The sequence below is a fragment of the Coregonus clupeaformis genome, unplaced genomic scaffold (genome assembly GCF_020615455.1).
Source record: "Coregonus clupeaformis isolate EN_2021a unplaced genomic scaffold, ASM2061545v1 scaf3839, whole genome shotgun sequence".
NCBI classification, from domain to species: domain Eukaryota; kingdom Metazoa; phylum Chordata; class Actinopteri; order Salmoniformes; family Salmonidae; genus Coregonus; species Coregonus clupeaformis.
In genome coordinates, this window is record NW_025537293.1 from 1 (window position 1) to 17500 (window position 17500).

Sequence of the window (17500 nt, forward strand, 5' to 3'; positions counted from 1 at the left end):
CCACATCCTGAACTGTCATCATGTCAATCCACCTGGTAATGAACCTGTGTTGTGTCTCATTCTCCGTAGAGGTCAGGCCCCTGATTCTCCTGTGTTGTTGTGTCTCCTACTAGCTTCTAAGGACTACCAGCTGGTGACCTTGTCCAGAGACCAGACTCTGAGGATATGGAGGCTGGATCCACAGCTACAGAAGGTGTGGAATGTGTCAAATCCAACATTATATTCAAATCTCTATGGGCCCTGGTGTCAAATCCAACATTATATTCAAATCTCTATGGGCCCTGGTGAAAAGTAGTGCAGTATTTTGGGAATAGGGTTTCATTTGGGACACACTCCATATTACATCTAACTTCTCCCTGTGTTTCTCTGTGTTTTCTCTGTTTCCCTGTGTTTTTTCTGTTTCTCTGTGTTTCTCTGTGTTTTCTGTGTTTCTCTGTGTTTCCCCGTGTTTCTCTGTGTAGCTGTGTGCCAATGACTTGGTCGAGGATCTGATGGAGGGGATGAGCCTAACTGCAGAGTCAGAGAAGAGCCTTCCCTCTCAGGACCCTGAACCCACCATACACAGCTCTGGCCTGCCAGCTGAGGACCTGCAGGGTGAGGGAGACAGGGTGGGAGGGAGGGAGACAGGGTGGGAGGGAGGGAGACAGGGTGGGAGGGAGGGAGACAGGGTGGGAGGGAGGGAGACAGGGTGGGAGGGAGACAGAGAGGGAGGGAGGGAGACAGGGTGGGAGGGAGGGAGACAGGGTGGGAGGGAGGGAGACAGGGTGGGAGGGAGGGAGACAGGGTGGGAGGGAGGGAGACCGAGAGGGAGGAGACAGGGTGGGAGGGAGACAGGGTGGGAGGGAGACAGGGTGGGAGGGAGACAGAGAGGGAGGGAGGGAGGAGAGGGTGGGTGGGAGGGAGGGAGACAGGGTGGGAGGGAGACAGGGTGGGAGGGAGGGAGACAGGGTGGGAGGGAGGGAGACAGGGGAGGGAGGGAGACAGGGTGGGAGGGGAGACAGGGTGGGAGGGAGACAGAGAGGGAGGGAGGGGAGACAGGGTGGGAGGGAGGGAGACAGGGTGGGAGGGAGGGAGACAGGGTGGGAGGGAGGGAGACAGGGTGGGAGGGAGGGAGACAGGGTGGGAGGGAGGGAGACAGGGTGGGAGGGAGGGAGACCGAGAGGGAGGGAGACAGGGTGGGAGGGAGACAGGGTGGGAGGGAGACAGAGAGGGAGGGAGGGAGAGAGGGAGGGAGGAGAGAGGGTGGGTGGGTGGGAGGGAGGGAGACAGGGGTGGGAGGGAGGGAGACAGGGTGGGAGGGAGACAGGGAGGGAGGGAGACAGGGTGGGGAGGGAGGGAGACAGGGTGGGAGGGAGACAGGGAGGGAGGGAGGGAGACAGGGTGGGAGGGAGGAGACAGGGTGGGAGGGAGGGAGACAGGGAGGGAGGGAGACAGGGAGGGAGACAGGGTGGGAGGGAGGGAGACAGGGTGGGAGGGAGGGAGACAGGGTGGGAGAGGGAGAGAGAGAGGGAGGGAGGGAGACAGGGTGGGAGGGAGGGAGACAGGGTGGGAGGGAGGGAGACAGGGTGGGAGGGAGGGAGACAGGGTGGGAGGGAGGGAGACAGGGTGGGAGGGAGGGAGACAGGGTGGGAGGGAGGGAGACCGAGAGGGAGGGAGACAGGGTGGGAGGGAGACGGTGGGAGGGAGACGAGAGGGAGGGAGGGAGAGAGGGAGGGAGGGAGAGAGGGTGGGTGGGAGGGAGGGAGACAGGGTGGGAGGGAGGGAGACAGGGTGGGAGGGAGACAGGAGGAGGGAGGGAGACAGGGTGGGAGGGAGGGAGACAGGGTGGGAGGGAGGGAGACAGGAGGGAGGGAGACAGGGAGGGAGACAGGGTGGGAGGGAGGGGAGACAGGGGTGGGAGGGAGGGGAGACAGGGTGGGAGGGAGGGAGACAGGGTGGGAGGGAGGGAGACAGGGTGGGAGGGAGGGAGGGAGGGAGGGAGACAGGGTGGGAGGGAGGGAGACAGGGTGGGAGGGAGGGAGACAGGGTGGGAGGGAGGGAGACAGGGTGGGAGGGAGGGAGGGAGGGAGGGAGGGAGACAGGGTGGGAGGGAGGGAGACAGGGTGGGAGGGAGGGAGACAGGGAGGAGACAGGGAGGGAGGGAGGGAGGGAGGGAGGAGAGGGAGGGAGGGAGGGAGGGAGGGAGACAGGGTGGGAGGGAGACAGGGTGGGTGGGTGGGTGGGTGGGAGACAGGGAGGGAGGGTGGGAGGGGCAGACACACACACACATATACAATATTAATTTAATTCGGTTTGGTGTTTGATTATAATTATATTAATTATAATTATTATAAAATGTAATTGTCTTGTTTTTCTTAGACACTTACACACCTATTCTGTTCTATTACATTCTCAATCACCAGAATTATAGATGAAGCATCGGATGAAATTCAAATCTCCCTACCATAAATCAAAGCCAATATGACACCAATTGCGATTTTTTTGTTGTTGCAAATCAACATAATTGGAGGTAAATAACACACTGCCTCGTCATGAGCCGTCCGTCCTGAGTTTTTAGAGTATCTCTTGCCCCTATCTGGCTCAAATTCTAGACGGCGGATTAAAACGAGACTATAGCGTCCATAAAGTGACCATTGGACATAAATGCTGATTGACTAAATTTGTAGGTGCAGCAGTTTTATTAAATGTATAATGTATCGCTCTCACGTGCACATTTCCGTCTGTGAGGAAACAACGATGTGCTTCCTTGGTTGCATTTCTGACAATTCTAACGTTTCTTTAACCGAAAGGTCGCTGGTTCTAATCCCCGAGCCGACTAGGTGTAAAATCTGTCGATGTGCCCTTGAGCAAGGCACTTAACCCTAATTGCTCCTGTAAATCGCTCTGGATAAGAGCGTCTGCTAAATGACTAAAATGTAAATGTAAAATGTATATAGCTAGCTATATCGTGGTATTCAGGTTGAGGTTAATCGTTAAACACAAACAGATATTTTGATTAGCTAGGTAGCTAACTAGCTAACGTTAGCTTGCTTGTACAAAGTCCAAATAAAGCCAGCTAGCAAATGAATGTGGTTTAGTTTTGATTAGCTAGCTTATGTAACGTTATACCAGTCAGATGAAAGCTAACGTTGGCTAGGTAGCTAACCAACAAGCGAGGAAAGCTAGCTAGCTAGCTATCTATATTATGCCAAGTAAGGTTTTTGACATAAGGCTGAAGTCATGTGTAAACTGATGATCTAGACACGTGTAATCGGAGCAAAAACAAATATGCACAAATAAACTAGCGAACGCCCTTGCCTGCTATGATAGCCAATTAACTTTAGCTAGCTAAGTAACCTTCGCCAACGTAAGACTAACGTTAGTTAACGTGTATGGCCAGTTCATGCACCACAATATATCATACTTTCTTACACAAAACATAACTAAAGTTAGTAACATTAAGTTTAAAACCACCAAACGTTGGGAAGTTGCCATGCTAATCACGTTAATTTGCTACGGTAACGTTAAGATGAGGTAGCCAGATTTCAGACAGGACAAGCAAATCATCAAATCTAATTGTATTTGTCACATGCGCCGAATAAAACAGGTGAAATGCTTACTTACAAGCCCTTAACCAACAACGCAGTTTGAAGAAAAGAGTTAAGAAAATATTTACTAAATAAACTAAAGTTAAAAAAAAAAAAGGAACAAAAAGTAACACAATAAAATAACTATAACGAGGCTACAGGGGGTACCGGTACCGGGTCAATGGGCTGGGGGCTATATACAGGGGGTACCGGTACCGAGTCAATGGGCTGGGGGCTATATACAGGGGGTACCGTACCGGGTCAATGGGCTGGGGGCTATATACAGGGGGTACGGTACCGAGTCAATGGGCTGGGGGCTATATACAGGGGGTACCGGTACCGAGTCAATGGGCTGGGGGCTATATACAGGGGGTACGGTACCGGGTCAATGGGCTGGGGGCTATATACAGGGGGTACCGTACCGAGTCAATGGGCTGGGGGCTATATAAGGGGTACCGTACCGGGTCAATGGGCTGGGGGCTATATACAGGGGGGTACCGGTACCGAGTCAATGGGCTGGGGGCTATATACAGGGGGTACCGGTACCGAGTCAATGGGCTGGGGGCTATATACAGGGGGTACCGGTACCGGGTCAATGGGCTGGGGGCTATATACAGGGGGTACCGGTACGGAATCAATGGGCTGGGGTCTATATACAGGGGGTACCGGTACCGAGTCAATGGGCTGGGGGGCTATATACAGGGGGTACCGGTACCGGGTCAATGGGCTGGGGGCTATATACAGGGGTACGGTGCCGGGTCAATGGGCTGGGGCTATATACAGGGGGTACCGTACCGAGTCAATGGGCTGGGGGGCTATATACAGGGGTACGGTACCGGGTCAATGGGCTGGGGGCTATATACAGGGGGTACCGGTACCGAGTCAATGGGCTGGGGGGCTATATACAGGGGGTACCGGTACCGGGTCAATGGGCTGGGGGCTATATACAGGGGGTACCGGTACCGAGTCAATGGGCTGGGGGCTATATACAGGGGTACCGGTACCGGGTCAATGGGCTGGGGGCTATATACAGGGGGTACCGGTACCGGGTCAATGGGCTGGGGGCTATATACAGGGGTACGGTACCGAGTCAATGGGCTGGGGCTATATACAGGGGTACCGGTACCGAGTCAATGGGCTGGGGTACAGGTTAGTCCAGGTAATAATGAGGCTATATACAGGGGGTACAGTGCCGAGTCAATGGGCTGGGGTACAGGTTAGTCCAGGTAATAATGAGGCTATATACAGGGGGTACCGTACCGAGTCAATGGGCTGGGGGCTATATACAGGGGGTACCCGTACCGAGTCAATGGGCTGGGGGGCTATATACAGGGGGTACCGGTACCGAGTCAATGGGCTGGGGGCTATATACAGGGGTACTGGTACCGAGTCAATGGGCTGGGGGCTATATACAGGGGGTACCGGTACGAGTCAATGGGCTGGGGCTATATACAGGGGGTAGTACCGAGTCAATGGGCTGGGGGCTATATACAGGGGGTACCGGTACCGAGTCAATGGGCTGGGGGCTATATACAGGGGGTACCGGTACCGAGTCAATGGGCTGGGGTACAGGTTAGTCCAGGTAATAATGAGGCTATATACAGGGGGTACCGGTACCGAGTCAATGGGCTGAGGTACAGGTTAGTCCAGGTAATAATGAGGCTATATACAGGGGGTACCGGTACCGAGTCAATGGGCTGGGGTACAGGTTAGTCCAGGTAATAATGAGGCTATATACAGGGGGTACCGGTACCGAGTCAATGGGCTGGGGTACAGGTTAGTCCAGGTAATAATGAGGCTATATACAGGGGGTACCGGTACCGGGTCAATGGGCTGGGGGCTATATACAGGGGGTACCGGTACCGGGTCAATGGGCTGGGGGCTATATACAGGGGGTACCGGTACGCGAGTCAATGGGCTGGGGCTATATACAGGGGTACCGGTACCGAGTCAATGGGCTGGGGGCTATATACAGGGGGTACGGTACCGAGTCAATGGGCTGGGGGCTATATACAGGGGGTACAGTACCGAGTCAATGGGCTGGGGCTATATACAGGGGGTACCGGTACCGAGTCAATGGGCTGGGGTACAGGTTAGTCCAGGTAATAATGAGGCTATATACAGGGGGTACCGGTACCGAGTCAATGGGCTGGGGTACAGGTTAGTCCAGGTAATAATGAGGCTATATACAGGGGGTACCGGTACCGAGTCAATGTGCGGGGTACAGGTTAGTCCAGGTATTTGTACATGTAGGCAGGGGTAAAGTGACTATTCATAGATAATAAACAGAGAGTAGCAGCAGTGTAAAAACTAAGTTAGCTACGCTACATTTCCTCGACTAAGAACAACCAAGACCACAACACAAACCATAGCCGAGAAAACTAATTGCTTTGCTAAGAAACAGTGAGTTAGCTCTGTTGAACCGCATGTAGTAAACGGTTGAACCCCAAAACGCACATGGAAACAGAACCTCAGTGGTGCAGGCTGACCAGACCGACAGCGTCACTGTTTCAAACACGTGTCCAATTCTTTACATTTTATCATCCAAACGTGTGCTGACTGATCAACACAGTGTCAAATTACTTTTCGGTGTGTTTACAGAAAATCTGAAATCGCCATTCACAAGTAAAACGTCGTCTCCACACGCTGCACCAGGCTAAAACAACAACAGAATCATTGCTTGCTGTGTGCCAGCCTGATAACATAGTCAATGTAAATCTGGGACACTGAAATTAGACAGGAGGTTACTTAAAGGCGAATTTTCCTATTTCTGAAGTAAATCTCAATTTTTTTATGTAAATAGAATGTAATAGAAGGGTCCAGATACTTTTTTTTGTGATTTGGCTTGTTTTTGAGAAACTTACCCCAGCTGTGATTCACTTCCTGGTTGTGCTGTATCAGGGCATGCAAAAGACCTTAACAAAACCCCCTGATCCATCCTTTTAGAAACGGACACACTCTCAGTATAGTGATGGAGGTCTATTAATGTGGTCCACCTTCTCCTCCTCCTCTGCTGAAGACTTTGTCAGACACTTTGAAAAGAAAGTTGACAACATCTGCTCCTCATTCACTCAGCCCCCCCATTTAAACAGTAACCTGACTAGTAGAACAGAGGAATGTGTTGTCTCTCTCTCTCTCTCTCTCTCTCTCTCTCTCTCTCTCTCTCTCTCTCTTCTCTCTCTCTCTCTCTCTCTCGCTCTCTCTTCTCTCTCTCTCTCTCTCTCTCTCTCTCTCTCTCTCTCTCTCTCTCTCTCTCTCTCTCTCTCTCTCTCTCTCTTCTCTCTCTCTCTCTCTCTCTCTCTCTCTCTTTCTCTTTCTCTTTCTCTCTCTCTTTCTCTCTCACACTCTCACTCTCTCTCTCTCACATTCTCACACTCTCTCCCAGACCAGGATGGTGCTCTGACCTCCAGTGGTAGAGATGACCCGTCTGCTCTGCCCCAGACCCTGCAACAGGAGTTCTCTCTGGTCAACCTGCAGATCAGGAACGTCAACGTGGAGGTGAGCTTATAACTCCTAATGACGTCTCCTATGACAGTCTTATGACTGCTTATAACTCCTGATGACATCTCATATGACAGTCTTATGACTGCTTATAGCTCCTGATGACATCTCCTATGACAGTCTTATGACTGCTTATAGCTCCTGATGACATCTCATATGACAGTCTTATGACAGCTTATAGCTCCTGATGATGCTATGTCACTCCTCTTATGACAGTTTATAACGCCTAATGACATTGCTATGTCAGTTATTTAAAACAGGTTATAACTCCTAATGATATTTGCTATGTCAGTCTTATGACAGGTTATGACTCCTAATGACATCTGCTATGTCAGTCTTAAGATCGGTTAAAACTCCTAATGACACTTGCTGTGTCCGTCTTACGACATCTTATGACATTGTTATGTAGGCTTTATGACTGTGGGTCCAAATAAAGCGTAGCTAGTTTTCTCCCACATGCAGCTGGACCAGAAAGACCACTACACTCTTCATACCATTAGAATGGCTTTATTATGGTGGCATCACTACACTCTTCATACCATTAGAATGGCTTTATTATGGTGGCATCACTACACTCTTCATACCATTAGAATGGCTTTATTATGGTGGCATCACTACACTCTTCATACCATTAGAATGGCTTTATTATGGTGGCATCACTACACTCTTCATACCATTAGAATGGCTTTATTATGGTGGCATCACTACACTCTTCATACCATTAGAATGGCTTTATTGTGGTGGCATCACTACACTCTTCATACCATTAGAATGGCTTTATTATGGTGTCATCACTACACTCTTCATACCATTAGAATGGCTTTATTATGGTGTCATCACTACACTCTTCATACCATTAGAATGGCTTTATTATGGTGTCATCACTACACTCTTCATACCATTAGAATGGCTTTATTATGGTGGCATCACTACACTCTTCATACCATTAGAATGGCTTTATTATGGTGGCATCACTACACTCTTCATACCATTAGAATGGCTTTATTATGGTGTCATCACTACACTCTTCATACCATTAGAATGGCTTTATTATGGTGGCATCACTACACTCTTCATACCATTAGAATGGCTTTATTATGGTGTCATCACTACACTCTTCATACCATTAGAATGGCTTTATTATGGTGGCATCACTACACTCTTCATACCATTAGAAAGGCTTTATTATGGTGGCATCACTACACTCTTCATACCATTAGAAAGGCTTTATTGTGGTGGCATCACTACACTCTTCATACCATTAGAAAGGCTTTATTATGGGGGCATCACTACACTCTTCATACCATTAGAAAGGCTTTATTATGGTGGCATCACTACACTCTTCATACCATTAGAATGGCTTTATTATGGTGGCATCACTACACTCTTCATACCATTAGAATGGCTTTATTATGGTGGCATCACTACACTCTTCATACCATTAGAAAGGCTTTATTATGGTGGCATCACTACACTCTTCATACCATTAGAATGGCTTTATTATGGTGGCATCACTACACTCTTCATACCATTAGAATGGCTTTATTATGGTGGCATCACTACACTCTTCATACCATTAGAATGGCTTTATTATTGTGGCATCACTACACTCTTCATACCATTAGAAAGGCTTTATTATGGTGGCATCACTACACTCTTCATACCATTAGAATGGCTTTATTATGGTGGCATCACTACACTCTTCATACCATTAGAATGGCTTTATTATGGTGGCATCACTACACTCTTCATACCATTAGAAAGGCTTTATTATGGTGTCATGTTCAATAGAACAAAATCTACCAAACTCTGACACGGCGTCACTTTGTGTCCCAGCGTTGTTTCCTGCTTCCCATCTTTCTTTGTTCTACGAACTACCAATGTGGTTTTGTGGTGTGATTGTTTGGGACTCTAGATGGATGCGGTGAACCGTAGCTGTGTGGTGTCGGCCCTGTTCGGGACCAACCAGGTCCACCTGGTGGTGAAGTTCCCTTCTCACTACCCCAACAACGCTGCTCCGTCCTTCCAGTTCATCTCCCCTACCACCATCCCCATCGCCATGAGGACCAAGATACAGAAGGTAACCGTGTGTGTGTATCACGTCTGTGTCTGTGTCTGTGTGTGTGTGTGTGTGTGTGTGTGTGTGTGTGTGTGTGTGTGTGTGTGTGTGTGTGTGTGTGTGTATCACGTCTGTGTCTGTGTGTGTGTGTGTGTGTGTGTGTGTGTGTGTGTGGTCTGTGTGTGTGTGTGTGTGTGTGTGTGTGTATCACGTGTGTGTGTGTGTGTGTGTGTGTGTATCACGTCTGTGTGTGTGTGTGTATCACGTGTGTGCGTGTGTGTATCACGTCTGTGTGTGTGTGTGTGTGTGTATCACGTCTGTGTGTGTGTGAGCCGCTCTCTCTCCTCACGGTGGGATCTTCTCTGTGTAGATCCTGACCGACACGTCACTGCAGAAGGTCAAGAGGAATCAGAACTGCCTGGAACCGTGCGTCAGACAGCTGGTGTCCTGTCTAGAGTCGTACATGGTGAGAACAGACAGCTGGTGTCCTGTCTAGAGTCCTACATGGTGAGAACAGACAGCTGGTGTCCTGTCTAGAGTCCTACATGGTGAGAACAGACAGCTGGTGTCCTGTCTAGAGTCCTACATGGTGAGAACAGACAGCTGGTGTCCTGTCTAGAGTCGTACATGGTGAGAACAGACAGCTGGTGTCCTGTCTAGAGTCCTACATGGTGAGAACAGACAGCTGGTGTCCTGTCTAGAGTCGTACATGGTGAGAACAGACAGCTGGTGTCCTGTCTAGAGTCGTACATGGTGAGAACAGACAGCTGGTGTCCTGTCTAGAGTCGTACATGGTGAGAACAGGCAGCTGGTGTCCTGTCTAGAGTCGTACATGGTGAGAACAGACAGCTGGTGTCCTGTCTAGAGTCGTACATGGTGAGAACAGACAGCTGGTGTCCTGTCTAGAGTCGTACATGGTGAGAACAGGCAGCTGGTGTCCTGTCTAGAGTCGTACATGGTGAGAACAGACAGCTGGTGTCCTGTCTAGAGTCGTACATGGTGAGAACAGACAGCTGGTGTCCTGTCTAGCGTACATGGTGAGAACAGACAGCTGGTGTCCTGTCTGGAGTCGTACATGGTGAGAACAGACAGCTGGTGTCCTGTCTAGAGTCGTACATGGTGAGAACAGACAGCTGGTGTCCTGTCTAGAGTCGTACATGGTGAGAACAGGCAGCTGGTGTCCTGTCTAGAGTCGTACATGGTGAGAACAGACAGCTGGTGTCCTGTCTAGAGTCGTACATGGTGAGAACAGACAGCTGGTGTCCTGTCTAGTCGTACATGGTGAGAACAGGCAGCTGGTGTCCTGTCTAGCGTACATGGTGAGAACAGACAGCTGGTGTCCTGTCTAGAGTCGTACATGGTGAGAACAGACAGCTGGTGTCCTGTCTAGTCGTACATGGTGAGAACAGACAGCTGGTGTCCTGTCTAGAGTCGTACATGGTGAGAACAGACAGCTGGTGTCCTGTCTAGTCGTACATGGTGAGAACAGACAGCTGGTGTCCTGTCTAGAGTCGTACATGGTGAGAACAGACAGCTGGTGTCCTGTCTAGTCGTACATGGTGAGAACAGACAGCTGGTGTCCTGTCTAGAGTCGTACATGGTGAGAACAGACAGCTGGTGTCCTGTCTAGTCGTACATGGTGAGAACAGACAACTGAGTGTCCTGTCTAGAGTCGTACATGGTGAGAACAGACAGCTGGTGTCCTGTCTAGAGTCGTACATGGTGAGAACAGACAGCTGGTGTCCTGTCTAGAGTCGTACATGGTGAGAACAGACAGCTGGTGTCCTGTCTAGTCGTACATGGTGAGAACAGACAGCTGGTGTCCTGTCTAGAGTCGTACATGGTGAGAACAGACAGCTGGTGTCCTGTCTAGTCGTACATGGTGAGAACAGACAGCTGGTGTCCTGTCTAGAGTCGTACATGGTGAGAACAGACAGCTGGTGTCCTGTCTAGTCGTACATGGTGAGAACAGACAGCTGGTGTCCTGTCTAGAGTCGTACATGGTGAGAACAGACAGCTGGTGTCCTGTCTAGTCGTACATGGTGAGAACAGACAGCTGGTGTCCTGTCTAGAGTCGTACATGGTGAGAACAGACAGCTGGTGTCCTGTCTAGTCGTACATGGTGAGAACAGACAGCTGGTGTCCTGTCTAGAGTCGTACATGGTGAGAACAGACAGCTGGTGTCCTGTCTAGAGTCGTACATGGTGAGAACAGACAGCTGGTGTCCTGTCTAGAGTCGTACATGGTGAGAACAGACAGCTGGTGTCCTGTCTAGAGTCGTACATGGTGAGAACAGACAGCTGGTGTCCTGTCTAGAGTCGTACATGGTGAGAACAGACAGCTGGTGTCCTGTCTAGAGTCGTACATGGTGAGAACAGACAGCTGGTGTCCTGTCTAGAGTCGTACATGGTGAGAACAGACAGCTGGTGTCCTGTCTAGAGTCGTACATGGTGAGAACAGACAGCTGGTGTCCTGTCTAGAGTCGTACATGGTGAGAACAGACAGCTGGTGTCCTGTCTAGAGTCGTACATGGTGAGAACAGACAGCTGGTGTCCTGTCTAGAGTCGTACATGGTGAGAACAGACAGCTGGTGTCCTGTCTAGAGTCGTACATGGTGAGAACAGACAGCTGGTGTCCTGTCTAGAGTCGTACATGGTGAGAACAGACAGCTGGTGTCCTGTCTAGAGTCGTACATGGTGAGAACAGACAGCTGGTGTCCTGTCTAGAGTCGTACATGGTGAGAACAGACAGCTGGTGTCCTGTCTAGAGTCGTACATGGTGAGAACAGACAGCTGGTGTCCTGTCTAGAGTCGTACATGGTGAGAAACACACCGTTTAAATACTTTATCCACACATCACATGTGGCCCCGTGTAGCTCAGTTGGTAGAGCATGGCGTTTGCAACGCCAGGGTTGTGGGTTCGATTCCCACGGGGGGCCAGTATGAAAAAATGTATGCACGCACTAACTGTAAGTCGCTCTGGATAAGAGCGTCTGCGAAAATGACTAAAATGTAAATGTAAATCACATCAAGAAAGATTCAAACATTTCAAAGTTCTTGGATACAAGGACACTCATGGGCAATGTTCCCTCTAATCTGTGCACGTGCACGGCCACGCGCCTCCTCCGGGAGAAACGCCATGCCGCACAGAGACGCAAGAGATTGAACTTCACTGAGTTCCCCCAATTAGTTTACTCTGTATAGATTAATGTTTTTTTTCTCTGTGATCGAATCAATATTATATCAACCCCTTTTCAAAGCAACAAAACAAAATAAATCTAACGTTGCAAGATTGAGTGTGTGATGTTGTTGGAGGCAGAGCCGGAGCGCCACGGAGGAGAATTCTATTGACGGGGGTAGCCCACGAGCGGTCTTTCAATCACCCACCAGTGAAAACGCTTTTCAGATCAGTTCGGAGTGCTAGTTAGCGAGTTATTAGCCCAGTTATAGAGAAGTACCGGTCGGCAATGGGGAGTTACTGCTTCCTTAAAGAGCACAATACGTGTAGGCTACTTTTCAAGCTGTCTTTAAAAAGCCAGTCAGGTAAAAAGCGTATGTCTTTCTTAATTAAAGGGGCAGTGTTGTATTTTTAGGCAGGCTTGAATATGCAAATACGCCAATAGGCAGCAGGGTAGCCTACATTGTCTAATTCTCTGTATGGTAATAATGCATTTTATTTTGTAAAGTGGTTTCTTGCATCATACAACACAATACAATGTAATTTACAGTCACCTATTTGGCCCCTGGTGTTACAGACCAAGTAAATAAAATCATTAATTAATGTCAAGCCCTTCATCATGTAAAAACATCTCATGCAATGTAGGCCTGCACTGAACACCACATATAGGCTACTGTAGGCTATATCATAGATATCAAAAGCTATTTCCATGTGAAAATGTTATGGGATTTTCTCCATTGGTTTTGTTGGTAGGCCTAAATTATGCTCAGATAGCCACAATAGCCTGTTGGCTACTGTCTAAAACTGTCAGGATACAGCCTGTTGGCTACTGTCTAAAACTGTCAGGATACAGCCTGTTGGCTACTGTCTAAAACTGTCAGGATACAGCCTGTTGGCTACTGTCTAAAACTGTCAGGATACAGCCTGTTGGCTACTGTCTAAAACTGTCAGGATACAGCCTCAGTGTTCACTGGAAACGTGCACCGGAAGTGCACAAAATTCTCACAACTTTCAAGTTCCGCTCACAAGACCTAAAATTTGCTCAGTGCCCCAAAACATTAGAGGGAACATTGCTCATGGATACAGAAAGCAACTTGTTCTCCACACAGCTAGGCTGCCCATAACAGCTGAAACAGACCAGTTGCTTTGATCTAGTCTTATACAGGCCTGCAATCTGAAGGCCACTTATAGTCTTATACAGGCCTACAATCTGAAGGCCACTTATAGTCTTATAAAGGCCTACAATCTGAAGGCCACTTATAGTCTTATAAAGGCCTACAATCTGAAGGCCACTTATAGTCTTATACAGGCCTACAATCTGAAGGCCACTTATAGTCTTATACAGGCCTACAATCTGAAGGCCACTTATAGTCTTATACAGGCCTGCAATCTGAAGGCCACTTATAGTCTTATAAAGGCCTACAATCTGAAGGCCACTTATAGTCTTATACAGGCCTACAATCTGAAGGCCACTTATAGTCTTAGACAGGCCTACAATCTGAAGGCCACTTATAGTCTTATAAAGGCCTACAATCTGAAGGCCACTTATAGTCTTATGCAGGCCTACAATCTGAAGGCCACTTATAGTCTTATACAGGCCTACAATCTGAAGGCCACTTATAGTCTTATACAGGCCTACAATCTGAAGGCCACTTATAGTCTTATACAGGCCTACAATCTGAAGGCCACTTATAGTCTTATACAGGCCTACAATCTGAAGGCCACTTATAGTCTTAGACAGGCCTACAATCTGAAGGCCACATACTTATGTACGTGACTGAGACGGCCAGTCAGTGCCACCAACTTGCACTTCTCTCCAAGGCTGTCCAAGTAGGATAAGAGGGGCTGTCCAAGTAAGATACGAGGGGCTGTCCAAGTAAGATACGAGGGGCTGTCCAAGTAGGATACGAGGGGCTGTCCAAGTGGGATACGAGGGGCTGTCCAAGTAAGATACGAGGGGCTGTCCAAGTAGGATACGAGGGGCTGTCCAAGTGGGATACGAGGGGCTGTCCAAGTGGGATACGAGGGGCTGTCCAAGTGGGATACGAGGGGCTGTCCAAATAAGATACGAGGGGCTGTCCAAGTAAGATACGAGGGGCTGTCCAAGTAGGATACGAGGGGCTGTCCAAGTAGGATACGAGGGGCTGTCCAAGTAGGATACGAGGGGCTGTCCAAGTAAGATACGAGGGGCTGTCCAAGTGGGATACGAGGGGCTGTCCAAGTAAGATACGAGGGGCTGTCCAAGTGGGATACGAGGGGCTGTCCAAGTAGTATACGAGGGGCTGTCCAAGCAGGATACGAGGGGCTGTCCAAGCGGGATACGAGGGGCTGTCCAAGTGGGATACGAGGGGCTGTCCAAGTAAGATACGAGGGGCTGTCCAAGCGGGATACGAGGGGCTGTCCAAGTAGGATACGAGGGGCTGTCCAAGCAGGATACGAGGGGCTGTCCAAGTAGGATACGAGGGGCTGTCCAAGCAGGATACGAGGGGCTGTCCAAGTAGTATAAGAGGGGCTGTCCAAGCAGGATAGGAGGGGCTGTCCAAGTAGGATAGGAGGGGCTGTCCAAGTAGTATAAGAGGGGCTGTCCAAGCAGGATACGAGGGGCTGTCCAAGTAGGATACGAGGGGCTGTCCAAGCAGGATACGAGGGGCTGTCCAAGTAGTATAAGAGGGGCTGTCCAAGCAGGATAGGAGGGGCTGTCCAAGTAGGATAGGAGGGGCTGTCCAAGTAGTATAAGAGGGGCTGTCCAAGTAGGATAGGAGGGGCTGTCCAAGTAGGATAGGAGGGGCTGTCCAAGTAGGATAGGAGGGGCTGTCCAAGTAGGATAGGAGGGGCTGTCCAAGTAGGATAGGAGGGGCTGTCCAAGTAGGATAGGAGGGGCTGTCCAAGTAGGATAGGAGGGGCTGTCCAAGTAGGATAGGGAGGGGCTGTCCAAGTAGGATAGGAGGGGCTGTCCAAGTAGGATAGGAGGGGCTGTCCAAGTAGGATAGGGAGGGGCTGTCCAAGTAGTATAAGAGGGGCTGTCCAAGTAGGATAGGGAGGGGGCTGTCCAAGTAGGATAGGAGGGGCTGTCCAAGTAGGATAGGGAGGGGCTGTCCAAGTAGGATAGGAGGGGCTGTCCAAGTAGGATAGGAGGGGCTGTCCTAGTAGGATAGGAGGGGCTGTCCAAGTAGGATAGGAGGGGCTGTCCAAGTAGGATAGGAGGGGCTGTCCAAGTAGGATAGGAGGGGCTGTCCTAGTAGGATAGGAGGGGCTGTCCAAGTAGGATAGGAGGGGCTGTCCAAGTAGGATAGGAGGGGCTGTCCAAGTAGGATAGGAGGGGCTGTCCAAGTAGGATAGGAGGGGCTGTCCAAGTAGGATAGGAGGGGCTGTCCAAGTAGGATAAGAGGGGCTGTCCAAGTAGGATAGGAGGGGCTGTCCAAGTAGGATAGGAGGGGCTGTCCTATAACAGTATGTATCCTCTGTTCTCGCCCTATAGACCCAGGAGGATGGGAGTGCTGTCAACCCATACGTCCTCTCTAACCCCGTGACCCCTGCTCTGCCAGCTTTCCCCCGGGTCACCAACACCTACGGCTCCTACCAGGACGCCAACATCCCCTTCCCTCGTACCTCCGGGGCTCGCTTCTGTGGCACCGGCTGCCTGGTGTACTTCACCAGACCCATCACCATGCATCGCTCTGTACCACCGACTGAACCCACACCCAGGTACACTTTATACTGCTACACTGATAGGTGTGTGTGTGTGTGTGTGTTGACCTGTTGTGTGTGTGTGTGTGTGTTGACCTGTTGTGTGTGTGTGTGTGTGTGTGTGTGTGTGTGTGTGTGTGTGTGTGTGTGTGTGTGTGTGTTGACCTGTTGTGTGTGTGTGTGTTGACCTGTTGTGTGTGTGTGTGTGTGTGTTGACCTGTGTTGACCTGTTGTGTGTGTGTGTGTTGACCTGTTGTGTGTGTGTGTGTTGACCTGCCTGTGTGTGTCCCCAGGTCCCTGTCGGCCCTGTCTGCGTACCACAGTGTTGTCCTGTTGACCTGCCTGTGTGTGTCCCCAGGTCCCTGTCGGCCCTGTCTGCGTACCACGGTGTTGTCCTGTTGACCTGCCTGTGTGTGTCCCCAGGTCCCTGTCGGCCCTGTCTGCGTACCACAGTGTTGTCCTGTTGACCTGCCTGTGTGTGTCCCCAGGTCCCTGTCGGCCCTGTCTGCGTACCACAGTGTTGTCCTGTTGACCTGCCTGTGTGTGTCCCCAGGTCCCTGTCGGCCCTGTCTGCGTACCACAGTGTTGTCCTGTTGACCTGCCTGTGTGTGTCCCCAGGTCCCTGTCGGCCCTGTCTGCGTACCACAGTGTTGTCCTGTTGACCTGCCTGTGTGTGTCCCCAGGTCCCTGTCGGCCCTGTCTGCGTACCACAGTGTTGTCCTGTTGACCTGCCTGTGTGTGTCCCCAGGTCCCTGTCGGCCCTGTCTGCGTACCACAGTGTTGTCCTGTTGACCTGCCTGTGTGTGTCCCCAGGTCCCTGTCGGCCCTGTCTGCGTACCACAGTGTTGTCCTGTTGACCTGCCTGTGTGTGTCCCCAGGTCCCTGTCGGCCCTGTCTGCGTACCACAGTGTTGTCCTGTTGACCTGCCTGTGTGTGTCCCCAGGTCCCTGTCGGCCCTGTCTGCGTACCACAGTGTTGTCCTGTTGACCTGCCTGTGTGTGTCCCCAGGTCCCTGTCGGCCCTGTCTGCGTACCACAGTGTTGTCCTGTTGACCTGCCTGTGTGTGTCCCCAGGTCCCTGCTCGGCCCTGTCTGCGTACCACAGTGTTGTCCTGTTGACCTGCCTGTGTGTGTCCCCAGGTCCCTGTCGGCCCTGTCTGCGTACCACAGTGTTGTCCTGTGTGACCTGCCTGTGTGTGTCCCCAGGTCCCTGTCGGCCCTGTCTGCGTACCACAGTGTTGTCCTGTGTGTTGACCTGCCTGTGTGTGTCCCCAGGTCCCTGTCGGCCCTGTCTGCGTACCACAGTGTTGTCCTGTGTTGACCTGCCTGTGTGTGTCCCCAGGTCCCTGTCGGCCCTGTCTGCGTACCACAGTGTTGTCCTGTTGACCTGCCTGTGTGTGTCCCCAGGTCCCTGTCGGCCCTGTCTGCGTACCACAGTGTTGTCCTGTTGACCTGCCTGTGTGTGTCCCCAGGTCCCTGTCGGCCCTGTCTGCGTACCACAGTGTTGTCCT

General features: G+C 50.7%; 1 protein-coding gene across 1 annotated transcript in view; it reads left to right on the forward strand.

Annotated features, from left to right (window-relative positions):
• Window positions 1-113: 113 nt before the first annotated feature.
• Window positions 114-17500, forward strand: part of LOC121562383 (GATOR complex protein WDR59-like) — a gene marked incomplete at both ends in the record, with an annotated part of 26174 nt that continues 8787 nt past the window's right edge. Inside the window, 6 exons of the mRNA XM_045220440.1 lie at window positions 114-193; window positions 462-594; window positions 6952-7064; window positions 8983-9147; window positions 9497-9592; window positions 15782-16008. Of these exons, the coding sequence (XP_045076375.1) occupies window positions 114-193; window positions 462-594; window positions 6952-7064; window positions 8983-9147; window positions 9497-9592; window positions 15782-16008 (814 nt within the window). The remainder of the gene's footprint in view (window positions 194-461; window positions 595-6951; window positions 7065-8982; window positions 9148-9496; window positions 9593-15781; window positions 16009-17500) is intronic.